At 54.2% G+C, this 19,448-nt stretch overlaps 1 protein-coding gene across 5 annotated transcripts in view; it reads right to left on the bottom strand.

Annotated features, from left to right (window-relative positions):
• Nucleotides 1–19,448, bottom strand: part of PCDH1 (protocadherin 1) — a 59,413-nt gene that overhangs the window by 21,671 nt on the left and 18,294 nt on the right. For all 5 annotated transcript variants that reach the window (XM_072935129.1, XM_030284225.4, XM_030284224.4 and 2 more), the window contains exon 4: nucleotides 8,816–9,035. In XM_072935129.1, the coding sequence (XP_072791230.1) occupies nucleotides 8,816–9,035 (220 nt within the window). The remainder of the gene's footprint in view (nucleotides 1–8,815; nucleotides 9,036–19,448) is intronic.

Here is a 19,448-nt window from a genome sequence, read left to right as displayed (position 1 = left end):
TGTCCCTGCATGTCTCTCCTGGGAAAACAGAGCCTTCTGGCCACCAACACATAAATTCCCCCATTGGAAACTTCTTGCCCTGCTCAGAGGTGCTGGAAAGGGAGCCCAGCTCCAGCCACACTGGCCAGGGAACAAGGACTGAGCACCACGTGGCCTCTGTTGTGTCCCCGAGCAAAGCGTGGCCGCCTCAGCTCCCAGGAAATGAGCCCTGGACGCTGGCAGGGAACTGAGCTCGGCAAGGAGAGGCAAAGGCAGGGGCTGCCACGGTTTGATAACCTCTGAGGCACAGCAGCCCGTCCCTGGGATGGCTCGTCCATGACTAATGGGAGATTTATGGAGTGTCCTCTCCGCCGGGGAAGCCACTTAACGGAGGGGACTTCAAATCAGGATGGATGAGAGCCCGTGGGAAGAAGACAGGAAGAGAGATTCTTTAATGGTGACAGCACAAAGGATCAAATCCCGGGGAAGAGCCAACAACTGAGACTGACACCTGACCTGTCTCAACAGCAAAGCTCCCATTGATTTCACCGGGGACAGGGATGAATCCCTTATCCTCTATCTCCTGCTGGTGAGAGGGATTTTCCATGTGAGGGATCCACACCTGACCGATCCTTCAAACTCAGCCACCTGCTATTTTTATGAGAAAGAAACTGCAGTGTGGAGTCCACGAGAAGCTCAAATGGGAGAGTTTGTAAGCTCCTCTGGCATTAAGTTTAAATCCCACACTAATGCAGGTCCCTTGCACGGGCAGAGGCACTGCCAGGCAGGTTTATGGAGACATTCCGGAGCATTGGGAGGCAGATAAAGGGGGAATAACTGCGGTAGATCACACAGGAGCTGGAAATGGCACGTCAAATTACTTCAAAAGGAGCTTTCTAAGGAAGCAGGTCTTTGAAAACAACAAATAGTCTGGGGCTGCTGAGCGATCCTGCCTGTCTGTTGCTTTTACACTCGGTGGCTTTTTCTGGTTTAGACGTGTTCTAAAGCTGAATGCCAAGCTCAGAATCCCTGCCTCCTGCAGAATCCCGGCTTCCTGCAAATTCAGCTCTTTGTGGAGCCACAGAGCAGGCAGGGTGGGAAAACTGCTCTGTCTGGAGGGCAAAAATGGCCAAAACAATGTGACCCAGCAAAACCTCAGCCTGGCCACTCCCCTGTCCAGCTCCACGGAGCTGTGCTGGGAGAGCAGGACAGCGCAGGGACAGGGGTGAGCCAACCAAGAGGGACAGGAGGGACCTGCTTATTCTGCTCCCAAAACACACAGAGTGTTGTGGCTCAGCAGAAATCATCATTCCCGTTCCTGGCTGTCCCCCACCTGTCCAAAGAAACCAGCAAGTCCCAAGTTCAAACGTGCATTTTAGAATGGGCTGGGAAACCAAAAGAAGAGCCTGAGGCAGCTTCACCCAACCCCTCACTCCAAAGAAATGTCCTCCCTGAAGAGGAACATGGGACAAGCAAAGAAAGGGCCCCACCCTCCCATTCCCATTGCAGATCTAATTCGGAAAACTCTGCCTGGAACCGGGTTTAAGGAACTCGAGCTGAAGCCATGAATAGTTGGGGGCTGACGTAAACTATTTTTGGAAAATCGACTTTCTACCAAAGAAGGGATGTTGAGATTTGGCCCAGAGATAAGAATAGCTGTTCATGACCATTTACATGGGCATTTGCATCGGAATTTGCAACCATTGCCAGGGAAAAGGAAAATGCCAAGTCCTGTGTGGGTTGGGTTCCTGTTTTAATGTCACTAGGGTCATGTTCTGCCAGGTGAAAACCTTTTCCCAGGCCTGCTGAGGTGGAATGCGATGGAAAACGTTTCTGCCTTGGACTGGAGGAGTTCCATGACACAGTTTGGCCTCCCTTGTTGGGAAGATGGGAAATCCTCCCTTCCCCGGGACAGCAGAAGGCGCCTTCCCTCAACGAGCTCATTTATAATTCTTAGCTAAAATCTTCCATATTCCCAATCTGTTTGTAGCTGATTCCCTTAAGAAAAGTCTCAAAGTTTGCCATGGAGCTGACCAAGCCTAAGAGTGGCTCCAAGAAGCGGGGTGAGCTTGGGGTCAGCAGCTCCAGCTGCTCCTCAGGCCTGGGGTCTCTGCAGGATTGCCCAGAAAATCCACAGAGTGAGGGCAGGATCACCTCCCCGAGCTGTGCACTCACCATGCACAGGGACAGAGCATCCTGGGCTGGGCTTCCAGAGGGAAAGAGGAATAAAGATTAGGAGAAATGATAGAATTTTCTCCACCCAGTAAATTCAGAGCAGGAGCAGTGTGATGGACATATCACAAGCAGGAGGGCATTTACGGATTTCCACCAGCTCGCCACAGACAGCAAGAGGGAATGGAAGAGACCCCAGCCCAGCACAGGGTCTCAAGGACCAGCAGAAAACTCCCAAAATCCAATCCTGAATGCAGCAGGCACACACAGAGCCATGGAGACCCAGACATGCTCTAAGAGAAGGCACCTTCCCACTGAAATACGGAGATTTTGTCTCTCGGGCGTTGACTCCCAGTGACTGCGCTGCCTGGACCTTTCACAATCACACCACGTGGGCTCAGGGACAGAAAGAGGGGGAAAAGAGCAGCCAGAATCCAACTGGGAAATTTGGGTTCTACAAATAACTCCTCTAAAGATGCCCAGGATCCGCCAAGGATCTTTGGAGAACTCGAGGACAGCCTTATGTGTGTGCTACCACATAATCCTGTGAGGCAAGAGAGGCAGATAAATTATTGCAGCTATTTTGGACAACATCTGAAGCGAGGAGCAGCTTTCTTAGAAGGTCTTGAGAGGATTAAAGGCACTCTCTGGAGCTGGGAGCAATGTGCTTGTTCCTGGGGCAGGGGAGCAGCCATCCCCTGCTTAGCCCGGCTCCTGGGACAATTAAGGAAGGTCACCTGGCTGTCCTGCCCTGCCCTGCCCTGCCCCGAGCAGCTCTGGCGTCAGAGTTTGCCCAGACACGGCTGGAAAACATGGAAAATAAGGAAATAGGGCTGGAGTTCCAGCTCAGGCAGAAATGTTGAAACCAGGATGGGGTAATCCAGGGCCATTTGCAATCTACTGGATGTTGTCTGTCCTGATAAAAATCTTTTCCCAGCAGTGATTAAGCAAACCAGGAGCCGGTTTTGGGGATGAACCAACATTAAGTGTGGAAAGGAGAGAAGCTCCCGATTTCTTCTGCGGAAGACGAGGATCACTGAGGGACCCAGAAAGAATTTCCAGAGGCAGATGATGAGCAGAGCATTCACAAAGAATGTGGACACCCTAAAGCCCAGCAGGTGGGAGCTGCTGGTCAGGACAAAAGGAATTCCAGCCCTGAAGTGTTAAAAAGGGCTGAAGATCAGTTACAAAACCCCCAAACCCACAATGTCTCAGCTAGAGACGATTCCAAGCAGCAGCCAGACCTGAGCTCAGCTGGGCAGAGGTGTGACCTGCTGGGTCCCAGTCAGCAAAGATCGGGAATGGCACGGATCCAGCTGGAATCCCACATCCCAACAAAGCCCACTCCAAAGCATTCCCCAGCCTCTGCACCAAAGCAGAAGCGCTGCATGGTGCATTTGAAAAAAACCCCAACTCCACAGTCTGCAAATGTGCCTGGAACTCTTCCTGCAAGACGAAAGGGACATTTAGAGATAATGTAGGAAAAAGAGAATAGATTTTAAGATCTAGAGGAGTCTCTGTGCCAGGGAAGGAGACAGAATGTAATTTTTTTGTCCCATCTGTTGGCTGCGAGGAATTGAACAACAATCACAGTGAGAACCTTAAAAAGCAGCTCATGACTGGCACTAAAGCAGAGGCAGGAGGCAGTGACTGCCCAGGGCTGCAAATCTATCCTTGTGGTGAGCAGGAAAAGCGGATGGTTGGCTCGGGAATACTCTGAGCCATCCACCCTCTCAAGGAGCTCAGAGCTGGGGGTGCTCAGCATTGAGAAAACTCCAGGGAGAGCTCAGAGCCCTGCTAGGGCCTTCCAGGAGAGCTGGAGAGGAACCTGGGACAAGGGACAGAGGGGCAGGACACAGGGAATGGCTTTCCACTGCCAGAGGGCAGGGCTGGATGGGATATTGGGCAGGAATTGTTCCCTGGGAGGGTGGGCAGACCCTGGCAGAGGATGCCCAGAGCAGCTGTGGCTGTCCCTGGATCCCTGGCAGTGCCCAAGGCCAGGCTGGAGCAATCTGGGATAGGGAAAGGTGTCCTTGCCCGTGGCAGGGAGTGGGACTGGATAGTCCTTTAAAGTCCTTTCCAAGCCAAACCATTCCAGGATCCCTGGCACTGCAGGGTGCACACACAGCCAGGTGCAGCCGTGTTTCCCTGCCATGGTGACACTGTGAACACAAACACTCCCAGACACATCATCCCTGCACCTGGAGCTGCTGTGGATGTCACCAAGTGCTGCTGGGGGGCTGTGGGACATCACCTGGGCACATCCAGCCCACCAAAAGCTTGTGGGCAAATTGGAGACCATGCAGAGAGGAAAATGAGCTGAAGGAACGGAAAGCTTGAACTATAATCAGAAATTAGCAAGGAGGAGGAGGGAAACTTCTCCCCAGGCTGCCTCTGCAAGGGTTGCCAAAAAGCACCACACACATCCAAGATGTGCCAGATGTTGCTGCTGCCCAGGAATGAGGCTGCAGGTCTGTGGTGGTGGCAGGAGCAGATGGCAATGGCTGGGAGGAGCGCGAGGAAGGGTGGGAGGAGAGGAAGAGACACCCAGCTGCCAAAATCTCTTGCCTTGGCTCTGCTCACAGGGAGGGACTTGACTCAGTTTTCTTTCAAAGAGATCTTTAAATGTTGAGTTGCCTGAATGGGATCTCCGAGTACGCACCAGGAGAGGGAATTCTGGTGCTGTGGGGCTCAGTGGGAAGAAATGGGAGGAGCAAAGCAGAGTTTAAGTGTAGACTGGTGAAATTTGGGACAGAGAGGACCTTCCAGTCCTCTGGGAGGGCTCAGCTGGGGTCTCACACACTGTGCTAACAAAGTGAGTTCCTAAAGGGATGCTCCCAGCAGAATCACAGGCTGGGACTTCACGACCATGCCACACACAGGTAAGATAAGCTGCTCCTTCTTCCTTTGCAATGCATCCCTCTAAATCTTCCCTGAAACAAAGGAAAATCTGGACTGGGGGAGTTTTATTGAGCCCTGCAGCCAAACCTGGGAAGTGAAATCTCCATCCATCCATCCTGCCTCAGACATCAGCAGCAGCCTGGGCTCTGGCACTGGGAGCAGCCGGATTCCTGCCTCGTGCCTCTGGAACACAAGGATCCTGACATGGCAGAGGGAGGAGCTGCCAGCTCATCCAGGGACACCCAGAGCCAGCAGCCACCTCCGAAAAATGCAAATTGCAATTTTCTCTTTCATTCCCCACCTATGGCTGAGTTTCTTCCCTTGAACTGTGAGGATAAACTCATGAACATCTGGGAAGTGCAGATCCTATGGCACGGAGGGGGTTGGGAAATCTCACTTTGGTTGATAATTCCATACTCGGAGCACGGTTGTAACTGCATGCATTAAAAATGGCATGGAGTCCCCACTTTAAATAACAGCCATAAATCAGATTTTGGGGGCGGAAAAACACGAATCAGAAATGCCTCATCCAATAAATCACAGTCTCAGATGTATTTGCACCACACAGGGACAGAGGGAAAACAGGCTCTATGTAAGAATTCCTAAATTGCACATATTTGGTCCCGAAATCCTGTTAAATTCCCTCAGTGGAGAGTGACTGGCACTGTGTGCATTACGGCAGGGCAGAGCCTCCATGGAGCACCATCATTCCCAGGCTCCTTCCAACCAAAGCAAATCTGGGATCCGGGGGGAACAGATGTCTTTGGGAAAAGCACCGGGTGGCCAAGTGGGAGACTGAGCTTCATTCCCAGCTCAGCGTGCCCCACCAAGGTGGGGAACAGCGCAGGGAAATGCTGGGGAGGAAAAACAGTGGGTAGGGAGGGAAAATAGCAGGGATGACAAACGCCTGGGATGACTGAGGAGCTGCCACGTCAGTGCCAAGCTCCTGGAGAAGTCTTCACCAGAACCAGCGTAATTCCTCCTGCAAAAGGCCGGGCTCAGCCCCTGCAATACAGCATTTTACTGCAGTCTGCACAGCAGAAAGGGTCCAAAAAAGGAGGACACTGAGATGTGTGTTAATCAAGTGAAGAACCATCTACAAAGAAAAGGCATGGATCTGTCTTCCAGTTGAAACGCTATAAATAGCCTTGCATACTTGCTTATCAGATTGGTTCGGCTGCAGGGATAATCTCCTGGAGAAAGCAATGGAAGCCCTGTTATGTTGGATATTTATAACCAGATGAAAGCTGAGAAAATGCACAGTCGTGTCAGCCCGGCGCTTGTGCCGCGGGATGGGGGTGTGGGATCCAGCACGTCTCCGCGGTTTAACAGAAGGTCAGGAATAGCCCAGCTTCCCAAAACCCCAAGATCTGACCTCTCTGAGGGGCTGGTGCTGCTGGTGCAGCCAAGGCAAGGACACGCTGGCATGGTCCCCAAAAGGTCACGATGGTCCCACATCAATGGAGAGCCTTTGCAGGAAACAAGTCACGATCCTTCTCGGGACTAACAAGGTCTGGTTGGAAGCACAGATGTGGATGTGCCACACCTCGAGCAGGACACGGAGCAGCTCTGGTGAGCTGCTCTAACACCCCAGAGCCTCCTAATCCCCAAATCGCCTGTCCCAGTGCCAGGGTCCCCTCACAGCCTGCTTAGAGGATCACAACCTTGACCCCAGCTCCTCATGTCCCCTCTGAACTGCCATGCCAGATTATCTGCAGAGCACCAGGACCGGCTCGGGATAATGCTGGTGGATTCCCGAGAGCCTGGACCTGCCATGGCCTCTGCACCCAGCACAGGTCAGGACAGATGCTGGAGCCACTGGAGCCTGATTCCCAACCACTGCCAAGGGCAGGGAGCCAAGGCAGGACGTTCAGGGGATGGAGAGGGGAGCAGGGTGGTGGTTTTCCCTGGGAGTCTCCGCAGGGTCGGCACCACCCAGGGATCTGGCGGTGGACGGGCATGGGGTGATTCCTGATCTCCTGGGAGGTGAACACACACAGGGCCCCTTGTGCCAAGGCAGGAGCTGGTTTGTAGGGCAGGTTTGTGATGCTGTGGGCAGGGAGCCATTCCTGGGGCCTCCAGACAGAGTCCCTTGGCCTTCCTCAGCTCTGCCCATCCAGCCGGGCACACAACGAACATTCCAAGGAACATCCCAAGACAACCCTCTCTGCCCTCCACCTTCCAGGTGCTCCTCCCTCTCCCCTCGTTCTACTTTTAGCCCTTCTCCTCCCTCCTCATCTCTGAGTTTCCTGTCACATTCCAGGCCTCAACCTTTCCTCTTCCAGGTCCATCACCCCCACTACCTCGCCACGTCCATCAGTTCATCCGTGGGGCATCTCCTTGCTCACCACCCTTCCAGCCTCTCTTCCAAGTACCCAGGGAAGCCCAACACTGTGCCAGGGCTCCAGGAGCTGCTCCAAACTGCTCTTCCCAGGTGACTGACTGGCACTTTTGGGGAGAAAGTCATCTGCACAATGCTCATGGACAGGAGGGTGCAATAGATGGATTTGGGAACCCCACCATGCCTTGCTCCAATGGCTGTAACACAGAAACCTCCAGTGTTACTCCAGAAATAACCTGGGCATTGGGAAGAGATGTTCCACTGGACCAGTCCATTTCCACAACAGAGGGACCCAGCAGGTTTGCAGCTCCCTAAAAACCATCTGAACACACACTCAACCATCTTCCCACCATGCACACACCTGTCCCAAAGTCAAGGATGCTCCCAGGAACGGGAGAAGACTTCAGGAGAACCCTCTGCCACCTCGTCCTCTTCCCTCCCAGAAGTTTCTTTGACCCTGCCACCTCCACAGCCACCTCCCCATGGGACACGAGCACAGAAGGCAGCAGGTACAGGAGAGAAGATGTTATGTGCACAGCCAGAGCCAAATCCAAGGAAGCAACGGGAGCTGGCCGGAGAAGACAGCTGGGGGGGTGGGCTGCAGCCAGGGGGGCAGCACAGAGGCAGCACGAGCAGCACGACCGCGGGTGAAGCTGCGTTGGGGCAGGGGGAAGCAGCTCTCTGGTGGTGACACCACAGACACCTCCAGGGGTTCTCAGGGAAAGTGGACCCCACTGCGAGGCGACCTGAGGGGCAAGGTGAAGGGACACGTCGCTCTGGGGTTTGCCACCACCACCACCACACTCAACGAGCCTCCGCTCTGTGGATCTCCTCAGCCCCACCTGTGCCACTAAACCTGCTCTGCCCTCTGCCCCTGGAACCTCCCATAGCTCACTCCAAACACGCATGGGGAGCTCCAGCACACCCCAATCCCCCTGAGGTGGGGGTGGGCCACCATGGGACCCCTGAGTGGGGCACACGAGCTCCCTATGGGCTGGGATACAGCCCCTCTGCTCGCCCCTGTGCTGCCATCTCAGACCTCCGTGTTGGGCCAAATCCACCTGTCCCCACCACACCCACCTGTCCCCTGCCGCACCCACCTGTCCTGTGCCACACCCACCTGTCCCCACCACACCCACCTGTCCACACCACACCCACCTGCTCCCTGCCACACCCATCTCCTGCCCCACCCATCTCCTTGACTTCCCATCCCACAGCTCACCCACACCTCCCCTCCCTCACCCGCCTGACCCCTCCCCACCACTCCTCGCTGCTCTCTTGCTCTGAGTCTCACCTCCACCCTCCCATCCCCGCCAAGCTGAGCCGAGCTCCACCTCACCCACACCGGGGACATGGATCATGGAGCAGAAGCCTCGGGGCAGGTGCCAGGGGAGGGGACAGGCGCGAGGGGCGGGCACGTACCGTTCTCAGGGTGCTCCATCTCCCCGATGCTGCCATCGGGCGTGGTGCGCTCATAGTGGTCCTCGGGCAGGGCCAGGGGCCCGATGCGGGGCCCCGAGGAAGATTTGCTGCTGGGGGTCTCGGATTCCTCCAGCCCGCTGTCGTAGTAGCTGTGCTGGGAAGGGTCCTGCAGGTCCTGCGCCTGGCTGGCTGCAGAGAACGTCACTCGGCGATGAGGTAACTGCAGACAAGAGAGAAGATGTTGCATCACCCACCCCGCAGGTGAAGGCACAGGGTGGGGTCATCCAACCTGACCCCATCCTCAGCCCCCAGAGCCATCCTGGCAGACTCAGCACCAGACTCCATCCCAGCCAAGAACTCCCATCACGTGTAGGGAGCACACTTTGCATGGTCCCTGTGCTCCCCCAACCCATCACTCCCTCCACGGCTCTGTCCCAGCCCCTTCTGTCACCCAGATGTCCCCTCCCATGGCAGGATGACTCTGGAAAGGTCCCCCCATCAGCACAGACTCCTGGATCACTGTCCCCACCCTTGGCTGGGGGTTCCTAACACAGCCCCAGAGCCCTGCGTGGCCAAGGCCATCCCAAAGCCACTCTGATGGCATCACTGCCCAGCACAGAGCCACTGCAACCTCCTCCCTCCCCTGGCCTGACCCCAGCTCCCATCCTCAGGATTCTCCTCCCAGGGTCACCACCAGCGCCGCTTCTGTGTGCTTGAAGCGTTTCCAAGACCCCACTTCACACTTTCCCTCCCCAGCTCTGCCTCTCGCTCAGAAGCAGCTCCCTGCCAGCAGCCATTAAGCCACATCATTATCCCGCTCCAAATCCTTCCACCAAATCCTTCTTTGGTGTGATTACCGAGGAGTGGAGTGGAGAGTTCAAGGGGCAAGCGCGGGGAATGAAACACAACCACCGAGAGCAAGAAAAAGCCACCACAATGTTTCTCCACCAGAAACGCAGCAAGAAGCCCAAGACAGGAATTATTTGATGGGGATCTGAAGGTGATGAGGCGAGAGAGGAGCCAACACATCGTTTAGGCTGAATACCGTTTTCTGTGCTGGTGTCTTTCCTACAAATCAGTGGCAATCAGGCGTCCCACACACAGCGAGCACCGGCCAGAAAGGGGAAGGAATTGAGACGAACAGAGGGAAGGAACACAGAGGGAGCATTTAGATGAGCTGCTTTAAGGTTGGTTGGACCTGATTAAATTCACCACAGATGCTTAGAGACCTGATTTAAGTAACTTCAGAGCTGTTAGGGCTGCTTGCTTTTTTTTTTTTTTTCCCAAGACATTTTTTTTTTCCTGAAGAATTTGTAGAGAATCAGGGAGCTTCCAGAAGACTGGAAGTGAGCTAAAATAGCGCCTGTCTTTAATGATGAGAAAAAAGAAGAGCTGGAGAATTATAAAACAGTTAGCTTAATTTCAGTTCCTGGAAAAATACTGAAGCAGATAAAAGAACTCTTTGTAAGTACCTACAAGATAACAAGGAAATGAGTAACAGCCACTGTAGGTTTGTCACAAACAAACATGTCAAGCCATTGAACTCCTTCCTTTGAAAAGACAGCAGGCCTCGTGGAGGGAGGAGGAGCATTAAATGTTCTAGCTTGACTTGAGGAAGTTTTTTTTTTTTGACACTGTTTTAGCTGATTTTCTCATAAGTAATGCAAGCAAACAGCAGAGGTGCAGCACAGTACATCCCTACCTGGGTAATGTGTGTGCAAATCATTCGGAAAGTGTTATTCCCAAAGGAATTACTGCAGACAGCCTTTTCAGCTGGGATCACGGATCAAATTAAAACTCCGGGTTGTGTCCCGAATCCGTTGCTGGGCTGTGTTTTCATTAGCTGCTGGCACGACAGATGTGGGATGGATCTGTCACATCTGCACCCTCGTGAGGAGCAATCACATCTGGCTGAGGATCACTGCACATTATGGGCTGGGCATCCACCCACAGTGCCAGCCTCCCACCCAAAAATGCATCACTACTGGGATGTGTGAACGGGCTGGCGTGTGCCAGCTCTGCTGGGTGCCAGGAGGCTGAGCTGGGCACCAGCTTTGAGGAGAGTGCCCCACTTCAGCAGAGAAGAGCAGACGAGCAGTCGTTAGAAACCATGACAAAATATTTTTTAAAAAGAGAGAAATTGGTTCAGGGAAGAGAAAGTTAAGGGTGGCAAACGCTGGAAAGGAAAAGCCTCTGCTTGTGAGCACTGGCAGATGAGAAGGAGTGACCTCTACCTGCAGCGGGGAAGCCCGGGTTAATTACCATGGCAAAAATCCCACAGTGGTACCTTTGGCCAAGTGCAATCACAGAATCATGGCAGGGTTTGAGTTGGAAGGGCCTCAAAGTTCATCTAACCCACCCCTGCCGTGGGCAGACACCTTCCCCTAGCCCAGGTGGCTCCAAGCCCTGTCCAGCCTGGCCTGGGACACTTCCAGGATGGGGCACAGCACCCTGTGCCGGGGGGCTGCCGGAGCAGAGGGTGCTGTGCCTGTCCTTAGGGCATGGGTGAGCCCCTCTGGGAGGGCTCTGGAGGAGCTGAGGACAAGGCAGCGCTGTCCAGGTACCAATGACCCTCTGGAGCCCACTCCCAACCCACAGGGACTGTGCAAAGCCTGGCACTGCCATCCCCTGCCCCTGCCCACCCAGCTGAAGCCAATTTCCTGCCTTGCCTGGCCCATCCTAAGTTCGGGGCTCCTGCTTTCCCTCCGTGCCAGCCCCACCAGACTAGCAGGGTTCCTCGGGGTGCTGAGATAACAAAATAAACACCCTCCCAAAGCCAGCCTGTGACAGCCACCATCCCCCCACCCCGGGGGCTCCATCCCAACAGCAGCGCTTTTACCTGAAAAACACCTCCTTTAAATGTCACCTCCTGCCAGGCAGCCCTCGAAAGGGCTCCTCTCACTGCAGGGCTCCCAAGCCCTGTCCCCTGCAGCCCCACAGGGCAGCGTGGCCCTGGCACGGGGAGTGCCCCCCTCCCTCCGTGCCCAGCCCCACCCGAGGGTGCCCTGGGAAGCTCGCACACCCGGCTCTGGAATCATGGAAAGGCACAGAATCGATTTGCCTGTCCTTGACTCACAGAAGTTGGGTTTGTGTGACCTTTCTGGGGGAGGTTTAAGAGCCTTGGAGCAGGCGGTGGCCTCTGCACAGGAGCTGCTTGTGCACTGCAGTCAAGGCACGCCAGAGCCTTCTGTTTGAGGAGTCAAACACAGCAGGTCCAAGTCACAACCTGCAAACAGCAAATCTGCTTTGGGGCCCTCATCTTTGCTTGCCCCAGTTTTTCCCTGTTCCTTGTCAAAGCTGACCTTTGTAGGTGCCATCTCACCAGGGCTTCCTCCAATGCATTCCTGCCCTTCCGACCTCGCAGGGCTTTCCACCTGAGGTCTGGGCCAGGCTGTTAATCCTGAGTGCTCACGCAGCGTGACCCTTGAATCCATTTTAAGTCAGCACTTCCCAGGATATCAGCCAGCGCTCCGTTTCTCCGTGCTGGGCCGCGTAAAAGCGCACTTTGTTTAAACGGGCCCAGTTTACCAAGCGATCTGGATTGCTCTGCATGACTGCCCCGTCCTCAGCACCACCTCCCACTCCACCAATTTCCGTGGCAGCCGCGGGTTTATCAGCAGTGATTTCAGATTTCCTTCCAGACCATTGATTACAGCCGTGAATGGCAGCCGAGGAGCAGCTCCAGGAGAACCTCGCTCCACGAGGAATCCCAGCCAAGCTTCCCTTCCCTAAGCTCTGGATAAACCGGATCTCCCTCACAGTGCCGTGCTGAGAATCCCAGAATCCCAGGTTGGAAAAGCCCTCCAAGGTCATCTAATCCAAGCTGTGCCAAGTGCCACATCCAGGTTCTCCTTGGACACCTCCAGGGATGGGCACTCCAAACCTCCCTGGTCACCTCCTCCCAATGCCTTTCCACCCTTTCCATGGAGAAATTCCTGCTGATGTCCAGCCTCAGAGCAGTGTTCATGCAAAACAATAAAAATAATGATAATGATGATGATAAAATCCCCATTATGATCTGGGAGCATCCATCAATCTCCAGCTGCTCTGTACCCAACACAAACCAGCTCTGCCTCTCCAGCCCCGCAGGAATGCCTGCAGCAGCCCTTGTTCCTCATGGAGGCCAGGACCATGCCTAAGGAAAGGTTTAAAAGCCAGATCTGTCACGTAATGCCAGTGCCCAGTGTCCCCTGCCATCAGCCACAGTGACTGACGTCAGTGCTATTTCCATCAGCCATTCCCTGCTTTAGCCATTAATCCAGTTGTTCCCTGGGGCTGCCGAGGGCAGGGAGCACTGCACAGCCCCAGCCAGCTCTTCCAGCTGCTGTGGCATCGCTGCCCCACCAGTCCTGCTCATCCCAGGCTCCCCAGCTCCACGGACACCTCTGGAGCAGAGAGATCCCACTCTCTGCTACAAATTATTCCATTCAATTATGTGAAATATCTCTACTTTGAATGCCTTTGCTGGTTCCCAACACATGGGCAGGTCCCACATCCTACGTTGTTATGTCTCAGCCCAAATTACTCCAGCTACTTAGTCAATACTTTTGCATTTTTCTCCGTAATTAACAATTTTGCAATCTCCACTTGGAATTGACAGTTCCTGAATTCCACCTCTTCCCGGCGCATTTTTTAAAGTACTTATTGTGTTGACTTTGTAATAATTGATTCTCCCCCAATGTCTTTGGCTTTGCTTGTTAATTTCCTACACTCCAGAACGACTCATTTCTCCTAATTGCTGTAACTCCCTCCTTTTACCCCCAGTATTTATTGGTTTCCTACTTCCAACTGCTGCCACTGCGCTGGAATGGGATTTGGGGCAGAGCTGTCTATTTTCTCAGCTGAGAAATTGTGGCTTTGGATAAAAAAATGCATTTTCAGGGCTCCTTAGTGCTCACTGTGACATTCCTGGTGTGGACACCTGTGCCAGCACCACATCTGAGGGACAAACAGAGCCCCTGTTCCCTCTTCCCACAGGGATGCTCTGATGGGGATGTTCATCCCCGGGAAAATCCTGCAGGTCCCACGCTGCCGCAGCTCAGGGATTTTTCCCGAGGAGGAATTGTTGGCAGCTCTCCCTCTGATGACCCCCATCCTCTGTGAAGTGCTCTCCTGCCTTTTTGAGTCCGTGCCTGCTCCGGCCTCTGCCGATTCCAGCAGCAATGAACTCCCGGCCCATGTGCTCGCTGGAAAAGCTCTTCCCTTTGCTCCTGCCTCTGCTGCCTGCTCGTTTTGCCTTGAACTTCTCCTACCTGCAGGGTTGTGAGGAACGGCAGTAATTACTCCTCGCTCTGCCCCCTTCCAGTTCCACAAATCCAGGCTGCATCTGCCTCTGCCAGGTCCTGCTGCAGACACCAGGCAGGTCTGGCCAGCCCTGCTGCCCTTCCTGTGCCCCTTCCAGCCCTGCTGCCCTTCCCTGTGCCCCTTCCAGCCCTGCTGCCCTTCCCTGTGCCCCTTCCAGCCCTGCTGCCCTTCCTGTGCCCATTCCAGCCCTGCTGCCCTTCCCTATGCCCCTTCCAGCCCTGCTGCCCTTCCCTGTGCCCCTTCCAGCTCTTCCCCAGTTTTCCAGCACAGGGAAGCCAGGCCCAAACCCACAGCTCCAGTTTTGGGGCTCATCTAGCAATAGCAGGAGCTTGTTTTGGTGAGGAATTTTTGTCTGGTCCTGGCTGCACATCCCAGACTCCCCAACACCAATCCCTGGCTGTGCTGATTCCTGCTGCCATGAAGGCACATTAGGAAAAATTATATTGGGAGACATTTCTTCATGGAAAGGGTGGTCAGGCATTGGAAGGAGGGTGTGGAATCACCATCCCTGGAGGTGTTCAACGAACAACCAGAGGTGGCACTCAGTGCCCTGGGCTGGGTGACATCAAATCTTTATGATCTTGGAGGTCTTTTCCAACCTTAATGATTCCATGAGGATTCCCTCTCATGGATGCTGGATTGGGCTAGGGGGACCCCCACACTCCTCAACCCCTCTGCTCCCTCCTGCCTCTTCCTTCCCTCATTCAAACATCTCCAGCTCCCAGCACAACCTGCACCAGGCTTATTCTCCTTGCTGAACCCAGGGAAAACAAACTCAGCCCAAGTGACAGCAGTGCCAGGAGGCAACAGGAATTTGGGATATCACCATGTCCCCACAAATATCACCGCCTGTGCAGAGGGCAGGGACCGAGCAGCAGGAGAAATTCCATTGTTCACAAAGGAAACCACAAAATCTGCCCTGGGCACCCTTTTCCTGCTGGCAGGGATGGAGGGGAGCCACCCTGCTCCCTGCTCCCCCCTCCCTGAGCACGCTGGGGAAAATCCAGCCCTTGTTAACTGGCTCGCTGCTGACCCAAAGCGGGATCCGCGGCTCCCCTGGCCTCCTGTGCTCCCCACACGCCAGAAGTCTCCTTTCAGGCAGCTGCCAAGGGAGCTGCTTCCCCAACAGCCGCCACAATGCAGCAACTCACAGGGCCGGGAGTGAAAGGCAATGTCAGAGCCAGCGCCCGGAATATCAAAATAAGCGACAAGGGAGCCATTGTGGCGCGGGAGTTACTCAACTTCACATGGATTCATCGACCCCTCTCCTTTACAAACCAACCTGGAGCCATGCAACATCCCTGGATGTGGAGAGGAAGAGAGAAAGATAAGCCCAGGGACCGTGATTTGAGCGACCCAGGGCCAGCTTTCCATGGGCGGAGGCTTGGGAGTGATTTGCTTTGCCTGGCGAGGAGCGGGGCTCCAGTGCAGTGCAGCACAGCCCTGGGAGCGGGAGGCTGAGGGGAATATTATGTCCATGGAAACCAGGGCAGGCCTCGAGGAAAGCTGGAGCTGAATTGCCAAAACCACCCAGGGCAACGCTTAAGCTCCAGGAAACAGGACACAGGCTCAGCTCGTCCCTGAGCCAACCATTTTACAGCTCATGTGAGCCACGAGAGAGCTCCTGCTGCTGTGCTGGGGTGAGGATGGAGCGGAGGCAGCTCTTCCCATCCTGTTCCATGACCCTCCAGCAGCACACTGTGCAGCCACTGCACTGATGTTTGGAGGAGAAGCCCCCCAAGAGCCCTCCCTGCTTGTTCTGCACTCCCCTGCAGGTGATGGGGAGAGCTCAAGGTGTTCCTGGCACAGCAGCACCCTGAGGGACAGGGACAAGGGACAAGGCAAGCACTCCCCTGGCTTGGTGTCACCTCCTGGCATCTACAGCTCCCCTCTGCACCTGCCCTTGGTGGCCTGGGGGCCCCTCCCTGCCCTGCCACAGCATCTCCAGTGGTTCAGTTGGTTGAGCAGACCCAGCTGCATTCCCAGGATTGCTCCCTGTCTGCACAACACGAAGGAATTGAGGGAAGGGCTGGTACTGAGCATGGGATCAGGTGCCAGGGGCTGCTTTGGACAAGGGAGAGACATGGATGGACCCATCTCTAAGCCAAGATCTGTGCACACCTGTGAGACCCATCCTTTGATTCACAACACTCCTTCAGGCCCTCCCAAGATTTTGTCCCTGAAGATGGTGTCTCCCAAAGAGCCCTGACAGTTCTGGAGCACAGTTAAGAGTCCCAAATCTGTGACCTGCCAGCCTGACCTTACTGGGGTCACCTCCACCACAGCCACTGGGGTCCCACAGGGCACATCAGCCGTGGGGTGACAGCTCTGGTCCATGGTGCTCACGGGGTCTTGTGTGGTGGCTGTGCCTGCCCACAAATCCCTGTGTCCATCCTCAGCTCCCAACAACCCTTCAGCTCTTTCACTGGTGACAAACCAGAGAAGGAATCCACAACCAGAGGAAAAACATGCAGGAATCCATGGAATCCCACCTCCCAACCCCAGGTATTGTCCTACAAAGCACCTGCTCCCCTCCTGAGTGGCTGCTCAGCTGACAATTAGCGAGTGCTGACCTTGCAGTCAGCAGAGGCAGTCTCCAAGTCCTGCCGAAATAATGATAGCAGAGCAGCCAGCCTCAAATGGACATCAGCTCCCGAGGCACTATTTAATGAATAAATCCAGGGAAAATGCGGGCTGGCTCCACATAGGTGCCCTGAAGCCTCCTGAAATTTGCATGATGCTCAAAGAAGCCGCCAAAGCCCGGTGCCAACCTGCCTGGTCAGATCGAATTTATCCAACTCAGAGCAAGATCTAACGCAATTAGAAACCCATTTAGGCAGCCTGGGGACAGAGCCCGCCTAACCCTCAGCCTATCCCAGCTCTGAGCCCATCCAGGAGGTGCCATTTGGCTTTTCTTTGGGTGAAATGAAGATGGGCAAGGAAAAGACGGAAATAAATCATCGGAAGGGCGAACGGTAAAATGGAAAGGGGTCATAATCTTTATGGAATGATGTCTAAATTGGCCTGGCCGTGCTGCCCTGGAATGTCTGTCACCATCCAGCTGATAATGGAGCTATTCTGGAGATGGTTGGTGTGGAGTGGAAATTGCCCTGGACGCAGCATGAGGCCTCATAATCACATTAAAACTATCTCAAAATCCCAGGGAGGAAAGGCTTCCAGGACTGGGAGCAAGACTTGAATAAAACCCTCAAGGAATCCAACAGCTGCAGAGTGGGAAAATGATGCTGGGAAAATAATGAGCTAATCTGGCTCCCAGTTGAACCCAGTGGAGCTGACAGGGAGCGCTGAAGGCTCTGGGGAGAGCAGGGGGTCCAAAGCTGTAGACTTAGGACTCTATAAAGAAAAATGGAGGTAACCAGGAATGCTTCCATGGAAGCCTTTCCACAGAAAACCTGTCAATTTGCTGAAATCAGATCATTATTCAAGCAAGCTCCCTGTTTCAGGGTTGGGGTGTGGGGGGAGATCTTTGCTGACACGTGAAAATGAAAAAATGATGCTCTTGCAAAGGTACCTTTCACTTCAGGACTCCAGCCAAGTATTAATTATGGAGCTCAACTCAAAAAGGTCAGGCAAAATCATGCCTTTAGACATTACTAGAAAAGAAAATATTTATATATAATATATATTCTGATTGACCTGGGAAATAGGGGGGAAAATTGTCAGTTCTTCCTGATTTGCTTTCAAATTGAAAATTTTCCTCTGAGGGCAAACCTGTTTTGCAGCCAGCTCTATTTCCACAGGCAAAGGGCAGCAGCTTTTCCTGTTTGCCCAAGGAGTTGTGCCTGTTCCAGAGGTCTGGGCACCCACACGCTGCAGAGATGGGCAGAGCCCTCACTTTAGTGGTCTGCACCCCGTGATGAGTGGAGATACCAGGTGAGACAAACTTTCCTTTGGAGACATCAAACAGGTAGGACAAGTCATAGGAAGGCTTCTTAGGGCCACTTATCTCGCCTGCACTGCTCCAATTCCCATTCCCACTGGCACAGGACCCCTGGGATGGATGAGCTCCTCAAATCCCAGGATTGCTGTGACATCATTGGCCAAACCAGATCCTGTCTCCAGACAAAATTTCCAGCACATTAGCAAAGGTTTCTGAGCTCTCTGGGCAAGACACGCCCTGATAGTCCCTAATAAACTGTGATCCACTTGAAATCCTTGGGAAAAAAAAACCCACCCGAGCTCCTCCAGGCACTTGCAGAGCCTGGAATCACACCACCTCAGAAGGTCTTGCCCAGCCTGAATGAGAATGAAGGGCTCTTCAAACATCTGAAACACGGGTTTTGCTTTCCACGGGGCTCAAGTGCTTTTGATGAACAAGCAGGAAGATGAATGGACGAGTGTGAGAGGAACATCACACATCGCTCCAGCAGGACACTTCCAGCAGGATCTCAGCCACCGGGTCCCCCCAGCAGGGCCAGCAGCTGCTCCTGAGCACCGGGAGCTGGGAGGATGTGAAAACCAGGCCATGGGGGAGCAAAATAGCTGCAGGCTTTCAGGTTGCTTGGGTCTTTCAAGGTGTCTCTGAGGAGCTGGATCAGGGCACGCTGCTCCAGCAGCTCCGGAGCGGGATCAGCTCCTGGGACAGAGGTGGGATTCGCTGCCCTCCCCGAAGGATGGCTCCAGCTCTGATGGAGCGTGCCAGGATCCCTGTGCCATGTGCAGATAGGAGATCAGAGCGGGTGTTTTGCAAGCCAGGAGGAGTTCAGAAGGATGTTTACATCCCGGGAAAGGGGCATCTTCAGGGATCTCTGGGCAGGACCCACAAGGCCTGGCTGTGAGTGCCAGAAGGATGGAAATAATGAGGTGGTGGAGCTTTCTCCTGCTCTCCTGGCAGGTCACAACCCACGCTCCCACCACAAACCCACCCACGCTTCCCTGCAAGCAGCTGAAGGGCTGAGGCAGTAAACAGCTTCCACCACACAAGACATTGATGCAAAACAACCAGGGATGTTTTTTAAGGGATCTGGGGGAGTTGTTTTCTTTCTGGTCCTCTGCCTGGCCTCCTCTTCCTCTCCAGTGGGCTGGGTTGGGAACCACACTCGGAAAAGAAGCCTTTACTATAGGTAGGATATGGAAACCAGGTCCTCAAGGGTGCAGAGACCTCCAGAAAAGTTCGGAAAATCAGAGAATAAAATCATGGAATGGTTTGAGTTGCAAGGAACCTTTAAGCCCATCTCATCCCACCCCCTGCCATGGCAGGGACACTTCCCACTGTCCCAGGCTGCTCCAAGCCCTGTCCAGCCTGGCCTTGGGCACTGCCAGGGATCCAGGGGCAGCCACAGCTGCTCTGGGCACCTGTGCCAGGGCT

This window comes from Taeniopygia guttata, chromosome 13 (assembly GCF_048771995.1).
Source record: "Taeniopygia guttata chromosome 13, bTaeGut7.mat, whole genome shotgun sequence".
NCBI classification, from domain to species: domain Eukaryota; kingdom Metazoa; phylum Chordata; class Aves; order Passeriformes; family Estrildidae; genus Taeniopygia; species Taeniopygia guttata.
The sequence above is the reverse complement of the archived record's forward strand: the minus strand, read 5'-3'. Positions and strand labels throughout refer to the sequence as shown.